The 25,488-nt window shown below is 42.6% G+C and overlaps 1 protein-coding gene and 1 long non-coding RNA gene across 3 annotated transcripts in view; one reads left to right on the top strand and one right to left on the bottom strand.

Annotated features, from left to right (window-relative positions):
• The first annotated feature begins 23 nt into the window (after positions 1–23).
• LOC130297480 (uncharacterized) lies at positions 24–25,392 on the top strand. The gene is made up of 3 exons (XR_008849559.1): positions 24–550; positions 3,161–3,252; positions 25,220–25,392. It is a non-coding gene; the product is annotated as an uncharacterized LOC130297480 (long non-coding RNA).
• The window catches only part of PLTP (phospholipid transfer protein), an 81,807-nt gene continuing 69,460 nt past the window's right edge, over positions 13,142–25,488 (bottom strand). For both annotated transcript variants that reach the window (XM_056549999.1, XM_056549998.1), the window contains 9 exons: positions 24,060–24,151; positions 22,459–22,635; positions 21,935–21,994; positions 20,156–20,320; positions 18,714–18,781; positions 14,792–14,834; positions 14,644–14,707; positions 13,870–13,946; positions 13,142–13,779 (listed from right to left, as the gene is read on the bottom strand). In XM_056549999.1, the coding sequence (XP_056405974.1) occupies positions 13,657–13,779; positions 13,870–13,946; positions 14,644–14,707; positions 14,792–14,834; positions 18,714–18,781; positions 20,156–20,320; positions 21,935–21,994; positions 22,459–22,635; positions 24,060–24,151 (869 nt within the window). In that variant the 3' untranslated portion in view covers positions 13,142–13,656. The remainder of the gene's footprint in view (positions 13,780–13,869; positions 13,947–14,643; positions 14,708–14,791; positions 14,835–18,713; positions 18,782–20,155; positions 20,321–21,934; positions 21,995–22,458; positions 22,636–24,059; positions 24,152–25,488) is intronic.

Genomic DNA, 25,488 nt, shown 5'->3' with positions numbered 1-25,488 from the left:
TTTGGAACATTTAGTTCCGAACGCTGGCCAGTGGAGTACCCCTTTAAATTGAAGCTTGCATGACTATCAATCAGTAAATGTGTCCCCGTCTACCATCCTAATTCCAGGACCTGATAGGATTTCGGCTGGGCCTGGTCCAGTCAGAGAAACTAAAGAGGCTACAATTGTCTACACCCCGGAGTTGGGAGCTTACCACTTCTATCTTTTATTTCCATCCTTTCTATCCCTTAGTTAAACTTGATGGTATTTGTGTCAACCATTTTAGGATTTTTTTTTTCTTTTTTTATTCTTTGATGAAACTTTCTGACAAAAATTGGCCCAGTGACATATTGTTGGGTGATATAAAGTTTCAATGGTAGTAATGGATGTTGCTCTATTATTGGTTTATTTATAGGACGTGATTTTCTTGTGATTTTCTCATGTTAAAAAAAAATTCATATCGGAAATGTTTTTTCCCAGAACATGGAATATTTCATGTTCCTGTTTCCTATCGTAATCGATGCGACCAGATGTCACTACCTCGAAGTGCTATATACATTCCTAGAATAAGGTGATAATTCCTTCCATATCCGAAACGAATGGCCTATCTGTTGTGGAACACATCTGTTCAGCTTACCATCACAATGCTTCAATTACCCAACGTGTCGTAGTATTTTATCTTCATTTCGTGTGGGTATACAGAGAGTGTTGATTCACACTACAATACTTGGTAGGAGACCCCTATTCTGTAGGCCACAATATACCTTATTAGCTTATTCTGTAATATATAGGTTTTCTACATCGGTTGTACACTGAGGTGGGCGTCATTGTAATGTAAACGTCAGCCTACCAGGGACAGTAGCATATCTGTTTGCTTAGGCAATGACAGGCACAGATAATACTGCCTCCCTGTTTATTCTTGGTAACGGTGTAACGGTGTAACGGTTTAAAACATAGTGCAGGCGAAACCTGTACTGCCTGACATGCTGGAGACCCAGGTTCAATTCTCCAAAGGTCACTTAACCAATGGAATCTCAGCTGTAGGAAGGTGTTCAAGCTAACTTAAAAATGCTATAAATATATTACAAAGATAAGATTAATAATTACCTGATTTATAAAGCACTGCCTTACTAGGGCAGTGTCATTATCAAGATGAAAGAGAAAGATTCACAAGGTTGAAAACATGATTCCCCCTCCCCACATTATTTGTTTACTCTTAGGTTCAAATAATTTTGTATTGAATTTTTCAAGAAAATGTTTTCACAAAACAAAATTGGCCAATAGATAACAAACACGGCCAAAAGAACAATACAGAAATAAATAGGACAGAATCATACAAATTCTTTAGAAATGATCACTCAGTTTAGATACAAAAAGAATTAATCAGATCCATCGGACATTGTAATTTGTTTACTCTTAGGACATTTATATTTACTCGTATGAAATGCTTCTATTATTGTTGACTGAGAACACTGTGTGGTATCCAGTTCTGGCTGTAGGTCAGTGGGATGAGTCCCTGTATGCTTACATGGGTGACCAGTGTTCTAATCCCACTCTTCCTACTAATCCATTTATTTAGACCTTGTTTCCATCTCGATAATGACACTGAGAAACCTTCACATGTATCTCAGAGCAAGAGTTGGCTCAGAGGGTAAAGAGCCAGGAGAACCAGAGGACACAGTTGAGATGCTGGAGTCCCTGGTTCAAGTCCTGGCAATATGCTATAGAAGATCAAGGTCCTTCTTGTGTTCAGGGCCATACTATACATAAATTAATGATTTGCCTAAGTGTTCACACTTAGGCAAACTTTTTGACTACTTCAAACATCCTGGCCCACATACTTACTAAATATCCCCCTGCTTTACTATAGATGAACCCTTAGACACTTGAATCCTCACCTCTAGAGCATTTCCTATTACTCTGAGAGGACTTGAACCAAGGTCTCCACCATGGAAGACACAGCAGCTATCCCTCTAAGCCACCACACTGCTCAGTAACATCCCACACATCTTGGTAAACATGACATTTAGCTGATAGTCTCAAGAGCCATACATTCCAGCCCTGAAGAAGACAACAACACTACTATATAGCTTGCTAAAAGGCAGCATGATAGCTCAGTGGGTATAGCCCTCTGCCTCTCATGCTGGAGACCAGAGTTCGAGTCTCCTAGTGCTTGTGTTCTCCATATAGGAAAACTTCCTAAGGCCATTTTTGGGAGATTCTTTATACAGTAATAATCTAAAAACAAGCTTAATGTTTTCTTAAAGCACTGCTTTCTGTTATGTATAGAACTTCCACACAACAATAGGGACCTTAAGAATCTATAACATACCACAGGATTTGAACCAGGGTCTCCAGTATCTAAGCTGGGTCTCTCTGGCTCTTTACCCACTCAGCCAGCTCTTGCTCAGGCTAGTAAGTGAAAATTTCTTAATGTCATTATCAATATGGAAGAGAAGGGGTTGTGATTACTCTTAAGTAACTTGACTGATGACACTGAGAAGTAGCATCCAAGGCTTCCAGTTCTGTCTGTAAGTGAATGCAATGGTTGGATACATTATATGTGGGTGACCCTGCTCCTCACCCTGCTCTCATTTATTTTGTCCACAACCTTGTGAATTATTCTCTTCCATGTCCAGAATGACATTAGAAAACCTTTATGTAATCATCTCTCATAGCAAGATCTGGCTGAGGGGGTAAAGTGCCAGGGATAACTGGATAATAGATGCTGGTAGACCTTGGTTCACATCCCAGTGCTGGCTATATAAACCAGCTGTCTGGTGGGGCAGTTGGTTATAACAAAATTCACCATTTATTATTATATATAATACTCACTTTGAATTCTCAGTTGTAGGGCTTTTTCTACAGCTGAGATTCATGTAATAAAGTGACCTTAGAAGATTTTAACCTGGGTCTCCAGCATGAGAGAAAGAGAAGAGAACCCCTGAGCTATTCATGCTGCCCAGTAATAGACTAGAAATTTTGGTAAACAAGACATGTTAATTCTAAATGAATGCTCCGCATCGATCACAATTTCTAGACAGAGTATGACCTTTTCTATTGGAGAAGAGGTGGATTAACTGAGCCCTTGATGTTTAATGTTCCTACATTCAAGACTATGCAAAAACATCTTTAAGACCAATGTCTTGCCCTTCCCTAACAGTTATTTATGTACCATTAGGCAACCCAAGCTGTAAGGAAACTACTCCAAGAAGCTGATATAGAGCTCGACCAGGACGTCTTAACCAAAGCCATGGCTTAATAATCAACACTGTAAGCAATTTTAGAAAAGTGTTTTGATTGAAAATAACATTTAAGAGATTTAAACCTTTGTCTCCAGCACAAACAACAGAGCAAATAACCTCTGAGCTATTATGTTCCCTCTTAGCTGCTTGTTCATTTTGGTGAACGTGACATTTAGATTCAGCAAGAATTAATAGAGGTTTACTGTAAGCAATTTTAGAAAAGGGCATCCTTGGGTTTGGTGCTCAAGGGCTTCTCTTACAGGGAGCATCCAAGCATCAGAAGACTTGAACCTGGGTCTCCAGTACGAGAGGAAGAGCAGAAAATCCATGAGCTTTTATGCTACCCACTAAAAGGCTATACATTTTGGTAAACATACCAGGGGAGATTTATAAAAACCTGTGTAGAGGAAGAGTGGTGCAGTTGTCCATGGCAACCAATCAGATTGCTTCTTTCATTTTTTACAGGTCTCTTTAAAAATGAAAGAAGAAATCTGATTGGTTGCCATGGGCAACTTTACCACTCTTCCTCTGCACAGTTTTTGATAAATCTCCCCCTATATGTGGGTGACCAGGGTTCTAATCCTGCTCTCATTTATTTTGACTACAACCTTGTGAATCGTTCTCCTCCTCAATAATGACATTAAAGGAAAACTCCAACCAAAACTAATCCCCTATCCACAGGGACCATCAGATATCTGAAACCGGATCCTGACTCTCAGTGAGGAGTGTGTGCGGTAGATGGCATGAACTCCATTTATTTCTATGTGAGCGCCAAAAAGACCCCAGTGCTCTCAGCTACTTATCCCCTATCCTGTGGATAGAAGATACGTTAGTTTTGGCAGGAGTTCTCCTTTAAGAAACCTTAATAACCCTAATGCAAACCTCAATAGCAAGTAAATATGTATATGAATATTATTGCTTCGTCTGGGTGGAGATTGAATAAAAGTTTTTTTTTATTATCATTGCTTCACCCACAAAGGCCCTGTAGGTGTTTTTTTTTTTTTTTTTTTTTATAACAAACTCTGTGCTGTATATTTTTATTTATTAATTAATTTATTCGTATTGTTATACAATTTTTCTTGCCTATATATCAAATAGACCTAGAGCACCAGTATTTGTTTTTATTTTTATTTACTTTTCCCATACATGGAGTATAGGTGTACTTTCTGGCTAGCTTGGTCTAGCCAATTGGGTGTTGAACAGTGAGCCATCCCACCACTTTCTCTAACACTTGTTTTTATACAGCTCTATTATAGTCTATGGGCCATGGACTATATGGTATATGGAACAGTATGTAAGGGGGACAGCAAGTCATCTGTGAGCAGGTAGTAAAGTAGCTATTAATAGTGCAGTGGCAGCAGGATTATTGAATGTCGTAGGCTTGCTTGAATAGATGGGTCTTGCTTTTGAAGGTCTTGATGGTGGGTGAGAGACGGATGTGCCGGGGTAGAGAGGTCCAGTGTATGAAGGAAGCTCGGGAGAAGTCTTGGAGACGGTCATGTGAAGTGCAGACCAGGAGGTAGCATAGGCGGACATCTTCCGATAATCAGAGATTACATGCGGGGTGGTATAGGGAGATCAGGTCAGATTTGTATGGAGGAGACTTATCTGTCATGGTGAACAGATTAAATTGAATGTGTTGGACAACGGGTAGATTTTGAAGGGATTGGCAGAGGTGAATCAGTCAAACAGCAGAATTGAGGATGGATTGGAGGGGAGCAAGTGTTTTTAATGGAAGACTGCAGAGGAGGATATTGCAGTAGTCCAAGGGGGACATGATGAGTGTAGTGTAGTGATAGTGTAGTTGAGTCAAAGTTGAGGAATGAGTGGATTCGAGAGATGTTTTTGAGGTGAAGGCGACAGGCAGTGGTAAGGGGTCTGGATGTGTGGTTTGAAAGATAGTGCGAGTCAATGCAGCGGACTTGGGGTGCTGGAGAGAGGGTAGAGCCATTGACTGTGATTGACAGGCCGTTTGTGGGGGGGGGGGATGATGAATTCCGTTTTCTCCATGTTGAGTTTGAGAAAGCGGGAGGAGAAAAAAAGAAGATAGGGCTGACAGACAATCTGGGATTTTGGATAGGAGGGTGGTGACATCAGGGCAAGAGAGGTAGATTTGAGTGTCACATAGAGGTGGTACTTGAAGCCACGGGATTCTATAATCTATCCCAGGCCGAGGGTGTAGATAAAGAGTAGGGGCCCTACGACAGTGCTTGGGGGACTCCAACAGAGAGAGGGCAAGATGAGGAGACGCGGAATGTGCGGCTGGTGAGGTATCCAGTAGATGGCTAAATTTGTGATGCCTAGGGATGAGAAAAGGGGATTTTTTTTGTACTCACCGTAAAATCTCTTTCTCGTAGCCTTCATTGGGGGACACCTATACTGATGGGTATATGCTCTTGCCACTAGGAGGTGCTGACACTAAGAAAAAAAGTCGGCTACTCCCTAGCAGGATATACCCGCCCACCTGCAGTGAGGTAATCAGTTTTGTCACAAAGCAGTAGGAAAACAACAAAAAAATATGTCCGAAGGACCCCCAGAAAGGAATCCTGGATAAAAAGAACCAAAAAATTATCCAGAAAAAAGAGGAAGAATGGGTGGGTGCGGTGTCCCCCAATGAAGGCTACAAGAAAGAGATTTTACGGTGAGTACAAAACAAATCTACTTTTCTCAGTCGCTCTTCATGGGGGGACACTTCTACTGATGGGACATACCAAAGCAGTCCCCTAAAGTGGGAAAAACCAACCAACAGCGAAAGGGGAATCAGTCCAGAGACCGAACCCACTCGACCGTAAGGCCTGCGGAAGAGATCCTGGCAGAGACAACCGAGGCCGAACAGAGCTCCTGGAAGAACCCCCATCCATGGAGATGGACTAGGATGCCAAGAAGAGACCGTCCTAAGTAGAGACTCCAAGTCTACGGACCATATAGACAAGAAAAGGTTGACCAGAAACCAGATGGGCCGGAACCAACCCAGGAGGAGATAGGAAATCAACTCCAAGGAACACAGAACCAGACAGAGGGCTTGCCAGGCTGGGAAAGAAAATTATTTTTTTTTTAAATGGAAAAAGGCACAACAACAGAACCCCATCCAGAGTCAACCGAGTCAAGAGAACATGGCTGGAAAAAAAAATAAAAAAACTCCAGGGAGAACAGCGTACGCCTGAGCAGAAGGTGAGTACAGGAGGTGGATACCAGAAAAACACTGGAAAAAAGATGGAGACTCGCTCTGGAGAGGCCTGTGCATAAAAGCGATAACCGGAACAGCTGCAGACCAAAAAACCCTGTCCCAGGGGCCCATCGCGAGCATCTGGAAGACGAAATAAACTCGAGTAGCGTAATCTGGATGACCGGAATGCTCACCGCCTCGGAAGTACATGGACCCTGAAGGAGGAGACGGAAGGAATAAGGCCAAAAAAGGGAGCGGAATGCCCTGAAAAGGAGCATCCCAGAACACCAGAGCAACCAACATGGGAACTGGAGGTACACGGGTCACCTGGAAGACGTACATGTAAGAATAAACAGCCAAAAGGAGCATCCCGGAACACTGGAGCAGCCGACATGAGAAATGGAGGTTCCCGAGTCGCCTGGAAGATGTACACCTGTAGAGTAAGTAAACCCAATGTCTATGAAACGCTCTGGGTGACAAACTTCTATGTCTAGACAAGAAGAAGTGCAGTACAGAAAGACCGCCCCCACAATGGAATCATGGAGAAGTTGAGGCAGGAGAGCTAACCTGCCCGAGACCACAACCCCGAAGAACCACAAGGGCCGACCTGGAAAAAGAAGGCACACCACTGCATACTAGGATAGTGTCCAAGACCAGGAGACTAACCAGACATGGACCCCAGCGTTCTGAGCCGACCGAAGCAACATCCTGTCAGGACAGTGTAGCGCAGCTGACACCAAGAAAGGGAAGGAGGAACTAACCCCTCCGGGGAGATTGCACCAAGGGAGAAGGAGAGCAATGGCACGACCCAAACAACAGATGGTGCTAGACTGGTTGTCGTCGAGCCATACAAGTTCGCATAAACTCCTCCAACAGAAGAGGAGTGCCAAGGCTGCATGAGCAGCAGTAGATAACCAAGAAACAGGAAGAGAGCCAGGCTGCAAAAGTGCACAGCTCAGTTGATTGCTCTCAGTAAAAAACAAGAGCCCAGGTACCCCACCTACATAGAGGAGGGGGAAAACAAGGGGTAATCGCGATGAAAACCAGGCCCAGACCATGCCAAGCTCCCTGATCCCCATAACCCCTGTGGAAGGGTAATGGTCAAGTGTGCCAGTGTGAGCAGGGAAATGCCGCCCAAAGGCAAGGGGGCAAAGTACCGGGTGGACGTAGTCCCCAGGAACCCTGCAACAAGTCGAGGAATGGAGGAGCTAATTTGTGTTCCCGGAGAGATCGGAAATCTGGACATTGATGCTGGGCAAAGATACAAAGACGTGACTACGAATCGAAGTATGAAGTACACGCCCCCACAGTAACCAAAGCATTGAGAGGAATACCCCAACGTGGTGAAACCCTGGACCAGAAGGGTGTCAATGGAGCCATCCTGGTCGTTTTCTAAGGCAAAAGGGGCTGGCGTCTGAACCATCCCGCACAGGAGCCCAGGACAGATACCTGGAGGCATAAGGGGGCTGAACCAATTGTGTCGCCCCATCATGCCCCATGCCAGAACAGCGGTGCTCAACAGTCAGAAAACTGTGGAAACAAGATCACAGGAAGGCCCGAGGCACAGCCCACTGAAAAAAATGGAAGGTGGGCGCTACACGTGTAGAGTGACCTAGCATATGTAGGGACATCGACATGGTTACTGTATTATAGTAGTGGGGTACCAAGACTGCAGATGCGAAAGCAAACGCAGGCATCCAAAAGTCCGACAACATGGAAGACAGCTCAGCACCCAACGGGGTGTCACAACCATGCCCCAAGCAGACCAACGTTACACCCAGGCAGGCAGGTATAAAAAGTCCTATGAGAACTTCACCTGGAAAATTAGTCACCGGACTGTAGCCACGGGGGCAGCAGAAAGGGGGAAGGTGACCTGGCAAAGTAGAAAACCATGCAGAAACAGTCTGCTATCTGGCATAGGGACCATGGACACACACAGAAAGTGGGTTACCTGCCGTCGCCCGGGAGAGCAGCAGGCATGTAGAGAGGAACCTGGTAAAGGAAGGAACCCTGCGTACCAGTATATGGTGTATTGAATAGGGCCCATGGAGAAACATGGGGAGCATGACCTAACTAACGGGCGACCTGGTGGCGTAAGAGACCCAGCAGACGAAAGTCTGGCTGACTGGATGAGGGTCCCTGCAGGTACTCGGGACTGATGCCAGAGTCCTTACACCAGAAGTGAGGTACAGGAAACCTGACCATGCCCGCCGCAGCCCAGAGATGGGAGACCAACAGCGATGGAGACTGTGCAGACAAGAGTCTGGCTGAACAAGTACACTTCCAGGCGCTGGAGAAAAGGGGACAGCCAGATAGGTGATCATTGTGCCTCTCTGTCACCTGTGGGAGGGAGGGGAGGCCTAGGAGCCATGGATCGTATCCCCACCACCGTGGGAGGTAAGGGGAGGCTGAGGAGCCGTGGAATGCATCCCCATTACCCTGTCCACAGTCCATAAAACACGCTGGGACACGACTTTGTATGCCTTGCAGAGCAATGGGGTACCGGAACTCCAGCAACAGATACATCAGCCATGTGATGTGAGGAAACCACACAGACCACTGTCTGGCTTACTGGTATGGGTCCATAGTATACAATGGGTCACTCCTTCGGACACCTCGCACAGCAGTGGGGTAGGAAAGGGGGTTTGTACATACTCATCCTGAAGTCTTCAACAAGCTTATGGCCATGCTGCATCATACCAGGCTAAGATAGCGTGGCGAGTAGGGGCAAGTGGGGGACCAGGACCCAGGGTACAACCTCCAGGCAATGGCCGTTGGCAAGAAGGGGTTAACAGTACATACTATATGTCTGTGCCCCTTAATCGCATATGGGGGAACAGGTAGCGTCATTCTCCTGAACCCCCACCTGAAAAAAGGAAACAAAAGGGAGTAAAGAACCTAACTAAACATCCCTTACTAGAAAATAATTAAAAAGACCAGGTCTGGAGAGCACCAGCCCTGTGTCTTGCCTCCTACTGACAGGGTTAAGCTCAGGGTATATCACGCATCCGCTATCCATATGGATGCTGATTCTATGATTTTAACCATTAATGTTGCTTGATGTGTGTTTTTTTTACCTTTATTTTCTGCCACCGTGTATTGCTGTAGGAGATTACGATAATTAATACATCTACCTCCATCACTACCTAGTATTTAAGTAACTGTGTTTATTTTTTTTTCTCCTGAGCACTTAGCCACAGGAAGGGAACGTCACCATGGTTGAGGCCATCCTGTTAAGGAGATGGGTCCCTCAAAAGGCAGCGCCAGTTAAGGAGGGTTCAGCTTACTAGGGTGGGCACATTCCCTCCTCAGTAGCATCATATCCATCAATCCTGATCCTTTCCCCCGCCCATACACGTATATTGCTCCCACTGCCATATCAGCATACATTACATCCATTGTTGCTCATTATCCTATCTCCTATAGCATACACACAGCGCAGTTGTGGTTATTCTTTATCACTTCTTTTGCACATTTACCTTTATTATTTCATTATTTTGTTGTGATAGTCTTTGAGGTATTAAGTTAATAAAATTCAGTTTTATAGTCCTAAAAGGTGCTAAACTCTACTGTGAATCTCCTTTAATACAGGATCTAGTGAGATCCCGGCCTTGGGAGTCCCCATTTGTTCACCTTACGGCACTGTGTTGCCTTACTGTGATTTCTCCTACTGACACTAGCTTAAACTGATTACCTCACTGCAGGTGGGTATCCTGCCAGGGAGGAGCCGACTTTTTTTCCTATTGTAAGCGCCTCCTAGTGGCAAGAGTATATAGCCATCAGTATAGGTGTCCCCCAATGGAAAGCGACCGAGAAAGACTAACAGGAGAGAGTGGTCGACTGTGTCAAAGGCAGGGGAGAAGTCAAGGAGAAGGAGAACAGTATTGGCGTTCAGCTTTTGCGGCCAACTGATCACTGTCCACCTTTGTTAAGGCGGTTTCAGTAGAATAGTGGGGACAAAAGCCAAAGATTGCAGGCAGTCGAAGAGTGAGTTGGATGAGAGGTGGGAGGACAGTTCAAGATAGACATGTTGTTCAAGGAGTTTTAAAGCAAAGGGAAGAAGTGAGATGGGGCTGGAGCTGGAAAAGAAGGATGAGTCAAGAGATGTTTTTTTGAGGATGAGTGTGATGGTTGACTGTTTGAATCATGAGGAACAAGTACCGGTGTTTAATGATATGTTGAAGAGATGGGTTAGGGCCGTGATGAAGTCTGGTTAGGGAAGAGATGGGATTGGGTCAAGTGCACAAGTGGTGGGGTGTGAAGAGGAGAGTAGTTTGGAAAGCTTGTTTTCAGTAACATTGGAGTAATGAGTCATTGGGGAGGGGCACTGGGCAGGTGTGAAGATGGGTTGTGGGGGCTGTAAAGTAAAGCTTTCCCTGATGGTGTTGATGGGGATATAACTGACAGGACCTTTAGTGCTGCATATATATAGGGTGGAGAGATGATAGATAGAAAAAAAAACAAAAAAACAGCAGCACTCCCAGGAATGTGATGAATTAGTGTTTGGCTTTATTCATCAAATAGTGCAACAACATTTCAGCTGCCTCACGCAGCCATTATCAAGGTTTCATAATGGCTGCGTGAGGCAGCCGAAACGTTGCTGCACTATTTGATGAATAAAGCCAAACACTAATTCATCACATTCCTGGGAGTGCTGCTGGATTTTTTTTTTCTGTCCTCATGGTCGACCCCTGACCTAACAGCGGGCACCCACACAGAGTGATAATGTGAGTGTGCACCCACAGAGAGTGTGGTCCTCTTCAGAATTTTAGATAGATAGATATGAGATAGAGAGAGATAGATATGGAACAGCTATAGAGCTACAGATCCCAGCAGACAAGAGATATAACTGACAGGACCTTTAGTGCTACTAATCGCTGTTTGTAAACTCTTAATATTGTCCTATTTGTTATCAGCTGAAGTGTCAGAGGCGGTGCTAAGCCGCAGCAGCATGCCTGCTCCCTCCCACACCCTTGCATGCTTTGACTGTGACATACAGGGCTCCACACTGAAAGCTGTACCCTGTCTGTCAATCATGCAGGGCAGGGTTGAATGAGGAGGGAGAAGGTGTGCTTCTATGGCTTGGCACCGCCTCCATGATATTTAGGCTAGTAACAGAAAGGACAATTATAGGTTTACAATGAGCATACAGGATCCACAGGCAGGGCCTTTTTCCCTTTTTAACAAGCATTGTAGGGGGATCCTCATCCGACTGCAGTATAGAGCTCTTTAACTCTTCCTCCTTAATTAGTGCAGTGTCCTACTATGTGTCCCTGTAGGAAATGAGTACTGGTAGTGGACATTTATCTTCATTGCTTACAAGTGTTATCATGTTGTTTTGTTTATATCTAATTGTACTGTGTTTTATACTGGCTGTGAGTAAGGGAGCCCATTCACTGATACTGTCCGACAGATAAACATTATGAACATTCTTGCTAGTTGACGGGGTCTGCTCACCTAGCTCAGCCTTTGTTTCCCTGGAGAGAGGAAACTACTATCAGTCTAATGGGCTCTACCTCAAAGTGATAAAGGATAAGCAGCACCTAATATCCTTCCTTTTAGTTTGTCCTCAGTGCCCGGGATATGATCTTCATCCCAGGGAACACCCTTGGGTGCGTGGAGAGAAGTTGTATAGAAACCCCATACCACATCTAGGACCTTTTGGGGGTTCTGGCTGGGCCTAGACACTTTGTGGCTGCCAGAATTACCTAAGGACCTGAACCATGCTGTGGGCATTGCAGCTCAATTCATTGAGTACTACTGTTAATTCTGGATATCTGCAGGGAATCAGTGGACTAGTGTTTTTTTTCCTAAAAAGGCTTAGAGTGGAGCATAGACTGTTGGATCCCCACATACTACATAACTTTCCTTCAGGGCGCTCTACTGCTCCAGCCAATGTTTCATCTGTTGTATTACAAGTACTGTACTTTACCTCCAAAGTATGTACCTGTAATAAGATAGAAAAGGGACAACCGTATACGGCGCCTCGTGCATTACCCCAGTGGAAACAAAGGTAGATATAAGATACAGCAGCTGGGGCAATATAATGCCCCCTTCAGATGGCCGCTCGCTCACCTTGGTATAGAAAAATAGAGGCGTATCACCCAACACCCAGGAGGGGGGGGGGGGGGGGGTACAGGATGGGAGGTCAGCTGCTGTGCCGCAGGTCACTAGACTCAGAGAGGGTCCTGATAGAGATGCGAGGATGAGAAGAAAAAAAGACCTATAAAACGGCGCTGCTGGTTCACCACAGCAGAGACAGAGATAGGGGTTCAGGAGCCACTTGGGATCCACTTTTATTGAGATTACGCGTTTCGAGGGGAGCCCCTCTTCTTCAGATCTGAAGAAGAGGGGGCTCCCCTCGAAACGCGTAATCTCAATAAAAGTGGATCCCAAGTGGCTCCTGAACCCCTATCTCTGTCTCTGATGTGGTGAACCAGCAGCGCCGTTTTATAGGTCTTTTTTCTTCTCATCCTCTTACCTCCAAAGTAGAGACCTCTGTTGCATTTCACCTATCTCTGTGTCCAGCTTATCATCTGCACACTAAATATCAGGGGGAATCAAATTTCACCTGACAGAACTCTACACAGGGTGTCACCAGGGGAATTAGTACCATCCATTTAAGTTGTGCAGCACTGTGCCAAACCACGTATAGGATAACCTAGTGGCCAATGTGGGCGCTACAAGCCACGAAACAGCACCCAGCCATCCCACAGACTCATGTGATGCCAAACCATATCTACAAATTACAAATCCTGAATATTTCTTTATTTTTTCATACAGTTCACATGGTGCCAGAAGACAAGTTTGCAAAAGTTTTGACATATTCAGTCGCTTCAGTGAGCCCTTGTAAACTTTCTTCCCAAGTCAAAGCTACACAACTCATACCAGACTGTTCTATACTCTGTATATTACCTGTTAGTCTAAGATTGTTAGTGTTCTGTTTGCTCGGCGATGGTTAATTCCTCAGGTAATCCTTTTAGAAATGTTAAATAGTCTCTAGGGTGGTAGCAATAAATGGTTCTCTGTTATCAGTTTCTACTTGATCATGATACATAGGTTTCTCTGGAAGCTAATGCCCTCACACCAGTTACGACTGATGCCTATCCACATCCATTGGAACGCCCTCTATGCACTGGTTTGGATTTGGAGTTTTTTGGGATGTCCTTGAATTAGAGACACCTTAGATTTGTGATAAGCTCACACAGAACTATCTCTTAGATGAACCTCTTGTAGCCATCAAGGAAGGTCACAATATTCTGGATCTCAGATAGCTTCATTGGTCCCTTGGGTTGTCTCTGCTGGGGCAGTTGGGTCAGGACGGTATTTATTAATGACGTCCCGGAGACTCACGGAGAAGTGTAAATCACCACCAATGAGAATAAAACCCTGGAGAGGAAAAAATAAGAAGCAACACAATGAATTTCAATTGATTCTCATGTGCAGTAATATTAGCACTATAGGAGAAGGACAACTTACAGCATGGTGAGTAGTTGTCTCTCGAGTAAAATCCAAACCCTCTGGAAGGGGGATGCTGACACCTCGCTTTGTTCTGTCTGTGAAATACATTTTAAACTATAAATAAAGAGGTACAATTCTTATTGCCAACTAAAGTATGGGTAAGCAGGGGCGTAACTATAAGTGGTGTAGAGGGTGCCCAGGGGCGGAGCCCAAGAGAGCCCATTAAAGGGGTACTCCCGTGGAAAACTTTTTTTTTTTTAAATCAACTGGTGCCAGAAAGTTAAACAGTTTTGTAAATCACTTCTATTAAAAAATCTTAATCCTTCCAGTACTTTTTAGGGGCTGTATACTAAAGAGAAATCCAAAAAAGAAATGCATTTCCTCTGATGTCCTGACCACAGTGCTCTCTGCTGACCTCTGCTGTCCATTTTAGGAACTGTCCAGAGAAGCATATGTTTGCTATGGGGATTTTCTCCTGTTCTGGACAGTTCCTAAAATGGACAGCAGAGAGCACTGTGGTCATGACATCAGAGGAAATTCATTTCTTTTTTGGATTTCTCTTTAGTATACAGCCCCTAAAAAGTACTGGAAGGATTAAGATTTTTTAATAGAATTGATTTACAAAACTGTTTAACTTTCTGGCACTAGTTGATTTAAAAAAAAAAAAGTTTTCCATGGGAGTACCCCTTTAAGGCCAGTACTATTAATGAAGCATTATATTTGGGACACCTGTTTAAGATTTAGGACCCCGCATCTTCAAGTTACACTAAAAATAACAGAGAGTACACTTACCATTAAGGACAGGCATCACTGTCAACTGTAGAAGGGTTTTTAAGGGGCCTTGTAAGGGAATGAGCTGTAATGGTAAAAATAATAATTATAATATTATTATAATATTCCTGCAAAAAGAGGAATATACTGAAATTATTACTTCACTCACCGCCAAAGACTCCAGCGCTGACTTGTTGGAGTATATTCTGAACCTACAGGATGTCAGAAAGGCCATTGATCAATCATTGACATCTAATTATCAGTCTTTAAAAATCCATATGCAGAAATAATTTTTATACACTATGGCATACCTAGGGTCCTCCATAGATAACTGGAAAGTACCTAACATATTATTATTATTATTGTTAAATGGTTAACCATTCTGCCCAATATTCTGAATACGATGACCAGTCCCTGACCTTATCTTATATGAGGAATAATCTTAAGGCTATCCTTCTTATAAGATAGGGATATGCATATGTCTATACCTATCATATATGAAGAATAGTCTTATGCTTATCTCTATCTTATATGAAGGATAGCCTTATGCCTATCTCTATCTTATATGAAGGATAGCCTTATGTCTATCCCTATCTTATATGAAGGATAGCCTTATGCCTATCTCTATCTTATATGAAGGATAGCCTTATGCCTATCTCTATCTTATATGAAGGATAGCCTTATGCCTATCTCTATCTTATATGAAGGATAGCCTTATGCCTATCTCTATCTTATATGAAGGATAGCCTTATGCCTATCTCTATCTTATATGAAGGATAGCCTTATGCCTATCTCTATCTTATATGAAGGATAGCCTTATACCTATCCCTATCTCATATGAAGGATAGTCTTATACCTATCCCTATCTTATATGAAGGATAGTCTTATACCTATCTCTATCTTTTATGAAGGATAGCCTTATACCTATCCCTATCTTATATGAAGAATAGCCTTATGCCTATCCCTATCTTATATGAAGGATAGTCTTATGCCTATCCCTATCTTATATGAAGGATAGCTTTATGCCTATCTCTATCTTATATGAAGGATAGCTTTATGCCTATCTCTATCTTATATGAAGGATAGCCTTATACCTATCCCTATCTTATATGAAGGATAGCCTTATGCCTATCTCTATCTTATATGAAGGATAGCTTTATGCCTATCCCTATCTTATATGAAGGATAGTCTTATGCCTATCTCTATCTTATATGAAGGATAGTCTTATCCCTATCTCTAACTTATATGAAGAATAGCCTTATGCCTATCCCTATCTTATATGAAGGATAGCCTTATGCCTATCTCTATCTTATATGAAGGATAGCCTTATACCTATCCCTATCTTATATGAAGAATAGCCTTATGCCTATCTCTATCTTATATTAAGGATAGCCTTATATCTATCCCTATCTTATATGAAGGATAGTCTTATGCCTATCTCTATCTTATATGAAGGATAGCCTTATGCCTATCTCTATCTTATATGAAGGATAGCCTTATGCCTATCTCTATCTTATATGAAGGATAGCCTTATGCCTATCTCTATCTTATATGAAGGATAGCCTTATACCTATCCCTATCTTATATGAAGAATAGCCTTATGCCTATCTCTATCTTATATGAAGGATAGCCTTATATCTATCCCTATCTTATATGAAGGATAGTCTTATGCCTATCTCTATCTTATATGAAGGATAGCCTTATGCCTATCTCTATCTTATATGAAGGATAGCCTTATGCCTATCCCTATCTTATATGAAGGATAGTCTTATGCCTATCCCTATCTTATATGAAGGATAGCTTTATGCCTATCTCTATCTTATATGAAGGATAGCTTTATGCCTATCTCTATCTTATATGAAGGATAGCCTTATACCTATCCCTATCTTATATGAAGGATAGCCTTATGCCTATCTCTATCTTATATGAAGGATAGCTTTATGCCTATCCCTATCTTATATGAAGGATAGTCTTATGCCTATCTCTATCTTATATGAAGGATAGTCTTATCCCTATCTCTAACTTATATGAAGAATAGCCTTATGCCTATCCCTATCTTATATGAAGGATAGCCTTATGCCTATCCCTATCTTATATAAAGAATAGCCTTATGCCTGTCCCTATCTTATATGAAGGATAACCTTATGCCTATTCCTATCTTATATGAATAGCCTTATACCTATCCCTATCGTATATGAAGGATAGCTTATGCCTATCTCTATCTTATATGAAGGATAGCTTTATGCTTATCCATATCTTATATGAAGGATAGCCTTATGCCTATCCCTATCTTATATGGAAAATAGTCTTATGCCTATCCCTATCTTATATGAAGGATAGCCTTATGCTTATCCCTATCTTATATGAAGGATAGCTTTATGCCTATCCCTATCTTATATGAAGGATAGCCTTATACCTATCCCTATCTTATATGGAAAATAGTCTTATGCCTATCCCTATCTTATATGAAGGATAGCCTTATGCTTATCCCTATCTTATATGAAGGATAGCTTTATGCCTATCCCTATCTTATATGAAGGATAGCCTTATACCTATCCCTATCTTATATGGAAAATAGTCTTATGCCTATCCCTATCTTATATGAAGGATAGCCTTATGCTTATCCCTATCTTATATGAAGGATAGCTTTATGCCTATCCCTATCTTATATGAAGGATAGCCTTATACCTATCCCTATCTTATATGGAAAATAGTCTTATGCCTATCCCTATCTTATATGAAGGATAGCCTTATGCTTATCCCTATCTTATATGAAGGATAGCTTTATGCCTATCCCTATCTTATATGAAGGATAGCCTTATACCTATCCCTATCTTATATGGAAAATAGTCTTATGCCTATCCCTATCTTATATGAAGGATAGCCTTATGCTTATCCCTATCTTATATGAAGGATAGCTTTATGTCTATCCCTATCTTATATGAAGGATAGCCTTATGCTTATCCTATGCATGTTTAAACTCCTCCACTGTATTTGCAGCGACCACTTCTGCAGGAAGGCTATTCCATGCATCCACTACTCTCTCAGTAAAGCAATACTTCCTAATATTACTGCCCAAACCTTTCCCCTCTAATATAACACTATTTCCTATTGTTATAGTTTTACTCCTACATAAATCTCCTCTCCTACTTTACTGTGTTGATTTTATGTATTAAAATGTTTCAATCGTATCCCTTTGTCTCTTCTCTACATGTTAAGGTCCTTTAACCTTTCCTGGTAAGTTTTATCCTGTAGTCCATGTACTAGTTTAGTATCTTCTCTGAACTCTTTTTAATTTATCTATATCCTTCTGGAGATACAGTCTCCAGTACTGGGCACAAGCCTCAAAGTGAGGTCTAACCAGTGCTTAACACAGCAGCATGAACACCTCCATCTACTGCTAATACCTCTCCCTATACACCCATAACCCCTTCCCTCTCTACTGCTAATACCTCTCCCTATACACCCATAACCCCTTCCCTCTCTACTGCTAATACCTCTCCATATACACCCATAACCCCTTCTTTCTCTACTGCTAATGCCTTTTCCTATACACCCATGACTACTTTCCTCTCTACTGCTAATACCTCTCCCTATACACCCATGAGCACGTCGGTCTTTACAGCTAATACCTCTCCCTATACACCCATAACCCCTTCCCTCTCTACTGCGAATACCTCTCCATATACACCCATAACCCCTTCCTTCTCTACTGCTAATGCCTTTTCCTATACACCCATGACTACTTTCCTCTCTACTGCTAATACCTCTCCCTATACACCCATGAGAACGTCGCTCTTTACAGCTAATACCTCTCCCTATACACCCATAACCCCTTCCCTCTCTACTGCTAATACCTCTCCATATACACCCATAACCCCTTCCTTCTCTACTGCTAATGCCTTTTCCTATACACCCATGACTGCTTTCCTCTCTACTGATAATACCTCTCCCTATACACCCATGAGCACGTCGCTCTTTACAGCTAATACCTCTCCCTAAACACCCATGAGCACTTCCCTCTCTATTGCTAATATAGGTGAAACACATATGTATACTGTATGCATGGCTTTTAAGAAAAAGGAAAATACCTCTTAAGGTCCAGCTGAACCGTTAAAGTAGTCTTCTTCAGAGTCACCCTAGCACTGAGACGTGATTCCTATGGATATATAAGTGTTTGAAAGCAAACCTTCATAATTTGTACAAATAATGAATTCCAATTAGAAATGTGTTTTGGTGCCACAAATATTAGTTAAATGTTAGTTGGTTGTAGAATTAAAATTAATCCTTTCTACATTAGAGTATTGTAGTATATAGGTACAGGGGGACATACCCGCACAGAACATTTTCTACACATTCTGTTCCACATTTGTATTCCAGTATCAAAAAATTGTATTTAAATAGGACTATAAGATATATAACTTGCTAATTTAGTGTTATCACAATTGTTTTGGCATGTTTTTGCGTCATTCCCCCCCGAAAGGAACTTTTTTTTTAAGCCCTCTCATTGTCACTGTAGTGTTGTCTCAGCATCTCCCTGGCCCCTTCCTCTCTCCTGAGACAACACATCATCCTCTGCTGTCTCAGGAGGCTTGGCTGGATCTTGTCTCTGTGCTCTAGTCCCACCACCTGAGTGATGTCATTACCTCTGACCAGCCCCTACAGCTACACCACCTTCTCCCTGTCATATACACAGACATATCTTTACTGGGACATTTAGGAAGAATAAGGTGTGTGTACAGCAGTTTACTGCCTTGTGGTGAACAATGCTACAGACAGAGGAGCAAACAGGGAATGAATAGCGGGTGCTGCAACCTGATTGATTGTGTGATGGGCTTATGTTAAATGAGAGGTTCTGCAAAAGCTCTGGATGGAGCAGGGGAATTATGCAGAATTAAATCTTCCGCTGTATCTTTCGTTCCGAAGATGACTTGAAGCATATTGGGAGAACTGGAGCACGGAATGGGACCAGGTAAGTATGGCTGTCATCAGTGTCACCTGCACTACCTCTCTGTACCGGCAGGTTAGTGCAGGTGACACTGATGACAGATTTCCTTTCAGGAAGAAGTTTTAGGAAAATAAGGGGAGAAGAAAATGCTTGAAAAATTACATAAAAACTGCAATTTCAAAAAAGCAACATGCATAGTGTGATGGTGCTCTATACCATTCTCAACAATTCGGTAACACATGGCCACTGGGCTAAAATACAGCAAAGAATATGTGTCTCAACTGTCCCGGATCCGGTGGGACATTCCCAACTTTGAGGTGTCGTTCAGCCGTCCCGGGATGGCCTCCAAATCACCTGCTTGTTTTTGAGACATCCCGGTCTTGCGCTGTACAGCATCTCTCACTAGCTGTGCTCAGCGCTAAGCCATGATGGAACAGGCATCACTGCAGAGATCACATGACCCGCCTCCCTTTTCAGGCTGCCACACCAATCCAAATGTGAAAAAGCAACTCTACACAGGATAAATGCACATCTGTACACATTTGTTAGACAAGTCAAAAGTTTATGTAAAATCTGTGGGCCTACCATGGTCATGCTGCTTAGCTGCACAGGGGGCTGGTCTTCTGGAATCAGGTAGATGTTCAGAATGGCGTTTACTGAAACACTGGTTCCTGTCGGCTTTATGGTAAACCGCGGAGGGGTAGAAACACGTAGCTCCAGTTTCATAGGTGCCTCTGCCACGGCTGGATCCTGCACAATAAATAAAATATCAGAATTTTGAGCGGCGGACGGTATTCTACACAGTCCACAACAGTGGTCTCCAAATGTTGGCTGTCTGGGCATGCTGGGAGTTGTAATTTTGCTACATCTGGCAGACCACAGTCAAGAGGACACTGCTTTAGAACAATAGTGATTACACAAAACAGACACGCAGCTCGCACTTTTTATTTACAAAACTTATAATTTTTTTTTAATCACTAACACATAATTGGTAAATTCATATAACTAATGTTTTTTTTCTTGAATGTAACAAGGTCCCTTCAAGGACAAGTGTATCTGTATTTTTAAAAGAATTTTAAGAACCTGAGTTTTTTGTTACAGTGTTAACAAGGTGATTTTGAAATTCTCTGAGAGTCCCCTTTATGGTGCCCGGGGGGCAGGACCAGAGTTGGGCTGTTTGCCAGCAATACAAACATCTGGCCTTCCTTTCCCTTACTTCTCTGGCCAACCACAGGAAAGCACCTACTCCTTACTGCTACGCCATAGCATAGTACTGGAGAAAGTGTCTTGGACAGAACAGACTGGCACTTTGCTGAGGGATGATTTACAGTGCACTACTATAGATGGCACTTTTAGGAGAAGAAGGGAATTATTAATGCACTGGCTTTGAGCAGAAAGGAAAGAAACAGCACTGAACTGCTGATGACGGCAAGCCTGTAGACTAAAAGGAGGGGAGATTAGGCTACATTTAGGAAGCTGCACTGTGTACATAGTAAGAATACAATTATTTATACAAAGGACACTCACAACTTTATCGGTGGTAAAATAAGAAGGAAGCCTTGATTTGCCCTTTAAGCACAGTGTGGACCCTCTGGAGTAGGCACACAGGCTTACAGATTGTTGGTACGCAGTCTAGCACTAGTCAAGCACCACCCCCACTTCCTGTGTTCTGTCATGGTCGCTCTGCTCCTGAGATGCCCCCCCCTCCCCCAAGAAACAAATATGTTGTTAGAAAGCTATCACAAGGAGGGAAGTTAATTGTCCTTTAAAAAAAAGTAGTATTATAGTAGTATAATAGTATTTTCTATGACAATACTTGCACTATGATTACTTGCCAGTCTTTTCATCTGATTTATATTGTAAGGCTATGTTCACACATCCTTTTTTGAGCATTATTTTGAGCCGTAAATGGCTAAAAAGTAAACTAGGGCTCAAAATAAGGCAAAAAATGTGTGAACGCAGCCTAATAGTACTGCTAATGAGACATATATATATATATATATATATATATATATATATATATAATATATTTTTTTTTAAAGTATTTATTTAGATTTAGCAATTTTATTACATACAACACCAACATGGTGAAACAGAAAAACAACAGTCTCCGTTGGGTCTCTGAAACCAGTATCACAACAAACACAGGGATCCAAAGTAGGATTAAACACGCCTTCAGCTTATAAAAGCCTGATCCGAGACTGGAGAAAGGCCCAACACAGACAGACAAAAACAGACACTCATACTCATGCTCACATCCCGGCAAACGCCCCCGTAAACAGCAGAATTCCATAGGAGACCTACTGGGACGATACAGTTATTATTTATTCTTTACACTATAACAATACAATTAGAGCTCCTTACCAGAAGCATTAGACTTCCAAAGTATGATGTCCTCAGCAAGACTTCCAAGTCTTTAGGCATCTGTAGAACAGAAATGCATTAAGTAATAGAACAACATCTCCAGGGTTTACAGAGAATAGCCCAAAAAAGGGAAAATATCCAGTGGGCGGCAGTTGTGTGTACAAAATTGCCTTCTTGATGTCAGAGGAGAATGGGCAGACTGGTTCACTATGATAGTAAGGCTACAGTAATTCAAATAACCACTGGTTACAAGCAAGGTATATAGAATCCCATCTCTGAACGCACAACATGCTTAGTGCAGGTGTCTCCTGCCTCATTCTATCAATCAGTCGGGGTCTGAACACTCAGAGAGATGTCAAAAGTTTTAATCGGTTGTGGTCTACTACTTGTCAAAAGTATTTTAAAGTGACAGTACCCATTTATCCACCTGCATAGTTGAAGATACCATTTACAGGTGAACAGACACTCCAAGAGCATTTATGAGACAAAAAAATAATTTATTACCTGAGATAAATGACACCTACCTGTTCATTCGAAATGTCCAAACTGAGCACGTTCGACTGATAATACGCGTACATTGCTGAATCAAAAAAATACTCGGAAAGGGCGATGTAGACCATGCGTTCCTTCTGCTTTATGTAAAGGGCCGGGGATGTGTTGGGGATGGTGTCGTTCTCAGAATCTAATGAGTAGAACATACCCTGAAAACAATGAAACACAGTTTTATTGGGGCCGACATGATGCCTACGACCGAAAACAAATCCTCAATAAAGCGTACTTTTTATCCGTTTGCATGTCATTGGTCCGTTTTGGTTAACTGGTCAAGATGATGTCACTGTTTGTAGAATTGAGAACTGTTGTGAGATGGTAAGTGATAGAGCTGTATCATACTGCGTACCCTGCTGGGCCTGTTGGTGATGTTGGTGGCGTTGGTTGATGGTGCCTTATATGTATATGTTTTTGTACTATTGTATTGTTCTCATGATGTTTTGCGCTACTATTTTACTGTTACTGTATTTGTACTTCTAGCTGTAGTAAGGGGATGAAGAGTACCAGACCTTCACATTAACTTCTGATATGTCACAGCAACATCAAAAGTTTCAATCAGTGGGGGGTCCAGGTGCTGAGACCCCCATGAACAGATGGCAGTGAATTAGTTGGGTGCTGTGCCCCTTTTAATTTTTTTTGCTCGTCTCTGTTCTGATAACAGCATGAACTATGACTACTCCTTATTCTTCTTCGTCCCATTTTCAGTTGGGGTTTGCTTGGGTTCATTGGAAGATATGGAGCCTATAGGGAGATGGGACTTCTCCCTAAAAGACATTTAGGACAGACCGAAGGGATTTTCATGTCAACTATTAAAAAACTCCTTTAAAGGGATGTTAGGGTGGGTTCACATCACGTTTTTCAAGTACGTTTCCCGTATACATTTTCACTATAGAAAATGTATGGAACCATATTGAAAACCGTATACATAGACAAATAATTGAAAACCGTATGCACCCGGTTGCGTACAGTTTGCTTGCAATACGGTTTTCTCCCGTACTCAAAACAGTGTTTGACCATGGTTTTGTTTCCGGTTTAAAAACCGTACTGCAACCACATACGTTTTTTTTTTTATGGGAAACGCACACATATACGGTTCCATACGGGAAACCGTATATGATTTTTTACTTTGGACATGTGCATTTGCATCCTAAAGTCCCCACCCAAGACCCCTCCCATTAAAAATGGACAACATTTTCAAAAACGTATTTTTTTTTATAAAAATGGACGGAACTGTATGCACTTTTAAAAACAGTATACGGTTTAAAAAACGCATACGGTTTACTTTTTCCCATACTGTTCCATCCGTTTTTTTGTCATATGGTTTTCTTTAGAAAAACTGATTGAAAACAGTATGGCAAAAACGTGGTGTGAACCCAGCCTTATTGATCTCTGGGCCCCATCTAGCCATGGGCCATCTGGTACAGCCCTAATACCCAAATGGTTATGCCAACCATGGTGCTGCTGAAGATGTTTATTTGTTAAATGATAGTAACAGTTGCAAACATACAATAGAGGCTTACATATAATAAAGAATCCTATAATATTGCAGTACTTTATGTCAGCTCTTATACCTTACCCTAAAATCCATATCTAAACTGTCTTCTGACACATCGGGATCACTCAGGAGAGAATAGTCAATGCCTATGTAATCATCCACTGGATTCTTTACTGCAAAAAATACAACAATGAATAAACACATTTTCAGTGTGATCGGATAGTAAATAATATGGCAAAAAAATATCATTTTACTTCCTATAGTCCTTGTAAAACTCCAGTAGACTCCAAGAGGACACTAGTATGTACAGTGACCCCCCGACCTACGATGGCCCCAACATACGATCATTTCGACATACGATGGTCTCTCAGAGGCAGCATCAACATACGATGCTTTTATATGTCGGGGCCATCGCATAAACGGCTATCCGGCAGCGCACACTGCTTCAGCTGCCACCGGATAGCCGTTTACGGTGCCCCGTGTGATCCGCTGACGATCACTTACCTGTCCTCGGGGCTCCGGTGCGTCCTCTTCGGGATCCCCTGCATCGTCGGCGCTCTCCATCGTCATCATCATGTCGCTGCGCACGTCGTCCCGTCATCCAATAGGAGCGGCATGCGCAGCAACGTGATGGCGGCAACAGAGAGCGAGGATGCCGGGGACGCAGAGGCCTTGCTGGAGCGTCGGGGACACCCTGGGGACGCGGCGACAGTGATGGACGGCGACATCCAGGGCAGCGGTGACGGTCCGGAGCGGCGGGGACACGTGAGTATAACCTCCAATACCAGTGGTCTTCAACCTGCGGACCTCCAGATGTTGCAAAACTACAACTTCCAGCATGCCCGGACAGCCGTTGGCTGTCCGGGCATGCTGGGTGTTGAAGTTTTGCAACATCTGGAGATCCGCAGGTTGTAGACCACTGTCTTATACTTTACATTGCACGGATCCCTCAACATACGATGGTTTCAACAAACGATGGTTCATTTGGAACGGATTACCATCGTATGTTGAGGGACCACTGTACATGTCTATCGTCTTATGTAAATATAAGGTGAATATTTGGGGCTCTCTAATGTCCCATGCACACACCAGAATTTCTGAATTCCTCATAGAAATTCCAGCGCATAAAGTTAATATTGTTGTCTATAAGATTTTCACTGTGTACACTGTGAAATTTCTATAGTGAACTTTTCGAGGGGGAACAGAACTCAGCCGAAACATTAAACATGTCTGTTTTTTAGGTGGAATTCCGCCCAGAGTGCATTGCTGGGGGCAAAAGGGACGGCAATGGGGACGGCACTAGTCCGCACAGTCATACAGTAGCACCAGCTGCACACGGAATCTCCGCCCAGGATTTATACGGTGGAGATTTCGTCATGTGCATTGGCCATTACAGCCCATCCCTAAATCTTATATCACTCTACCCCAAAAATGGAAAATAAAAAACTTTAGAGAAAATGTTTTACATTATTGATTTAGTTTTATCATAAAGCTTCAGATAAATTTACAT

Source organism: Hyla sarda, chromosome 13 (assembly GCF_029499605.1).
Source record: "Hyla sarda isolate aHylSar1 chromosome 13, aHylSar1.hap1, whole genome shotgun sequence".
NCBI lineage: Eukaryota > Metazoa > Chordata > Amphibia > Anura > Hylidae > Hyla > Hyla sarda.
The sequence above is the reverse complement of the archived record's forward strand: the minus strand, read 5'-3'. Positions and strand labels throughout refer to the sequence as shown.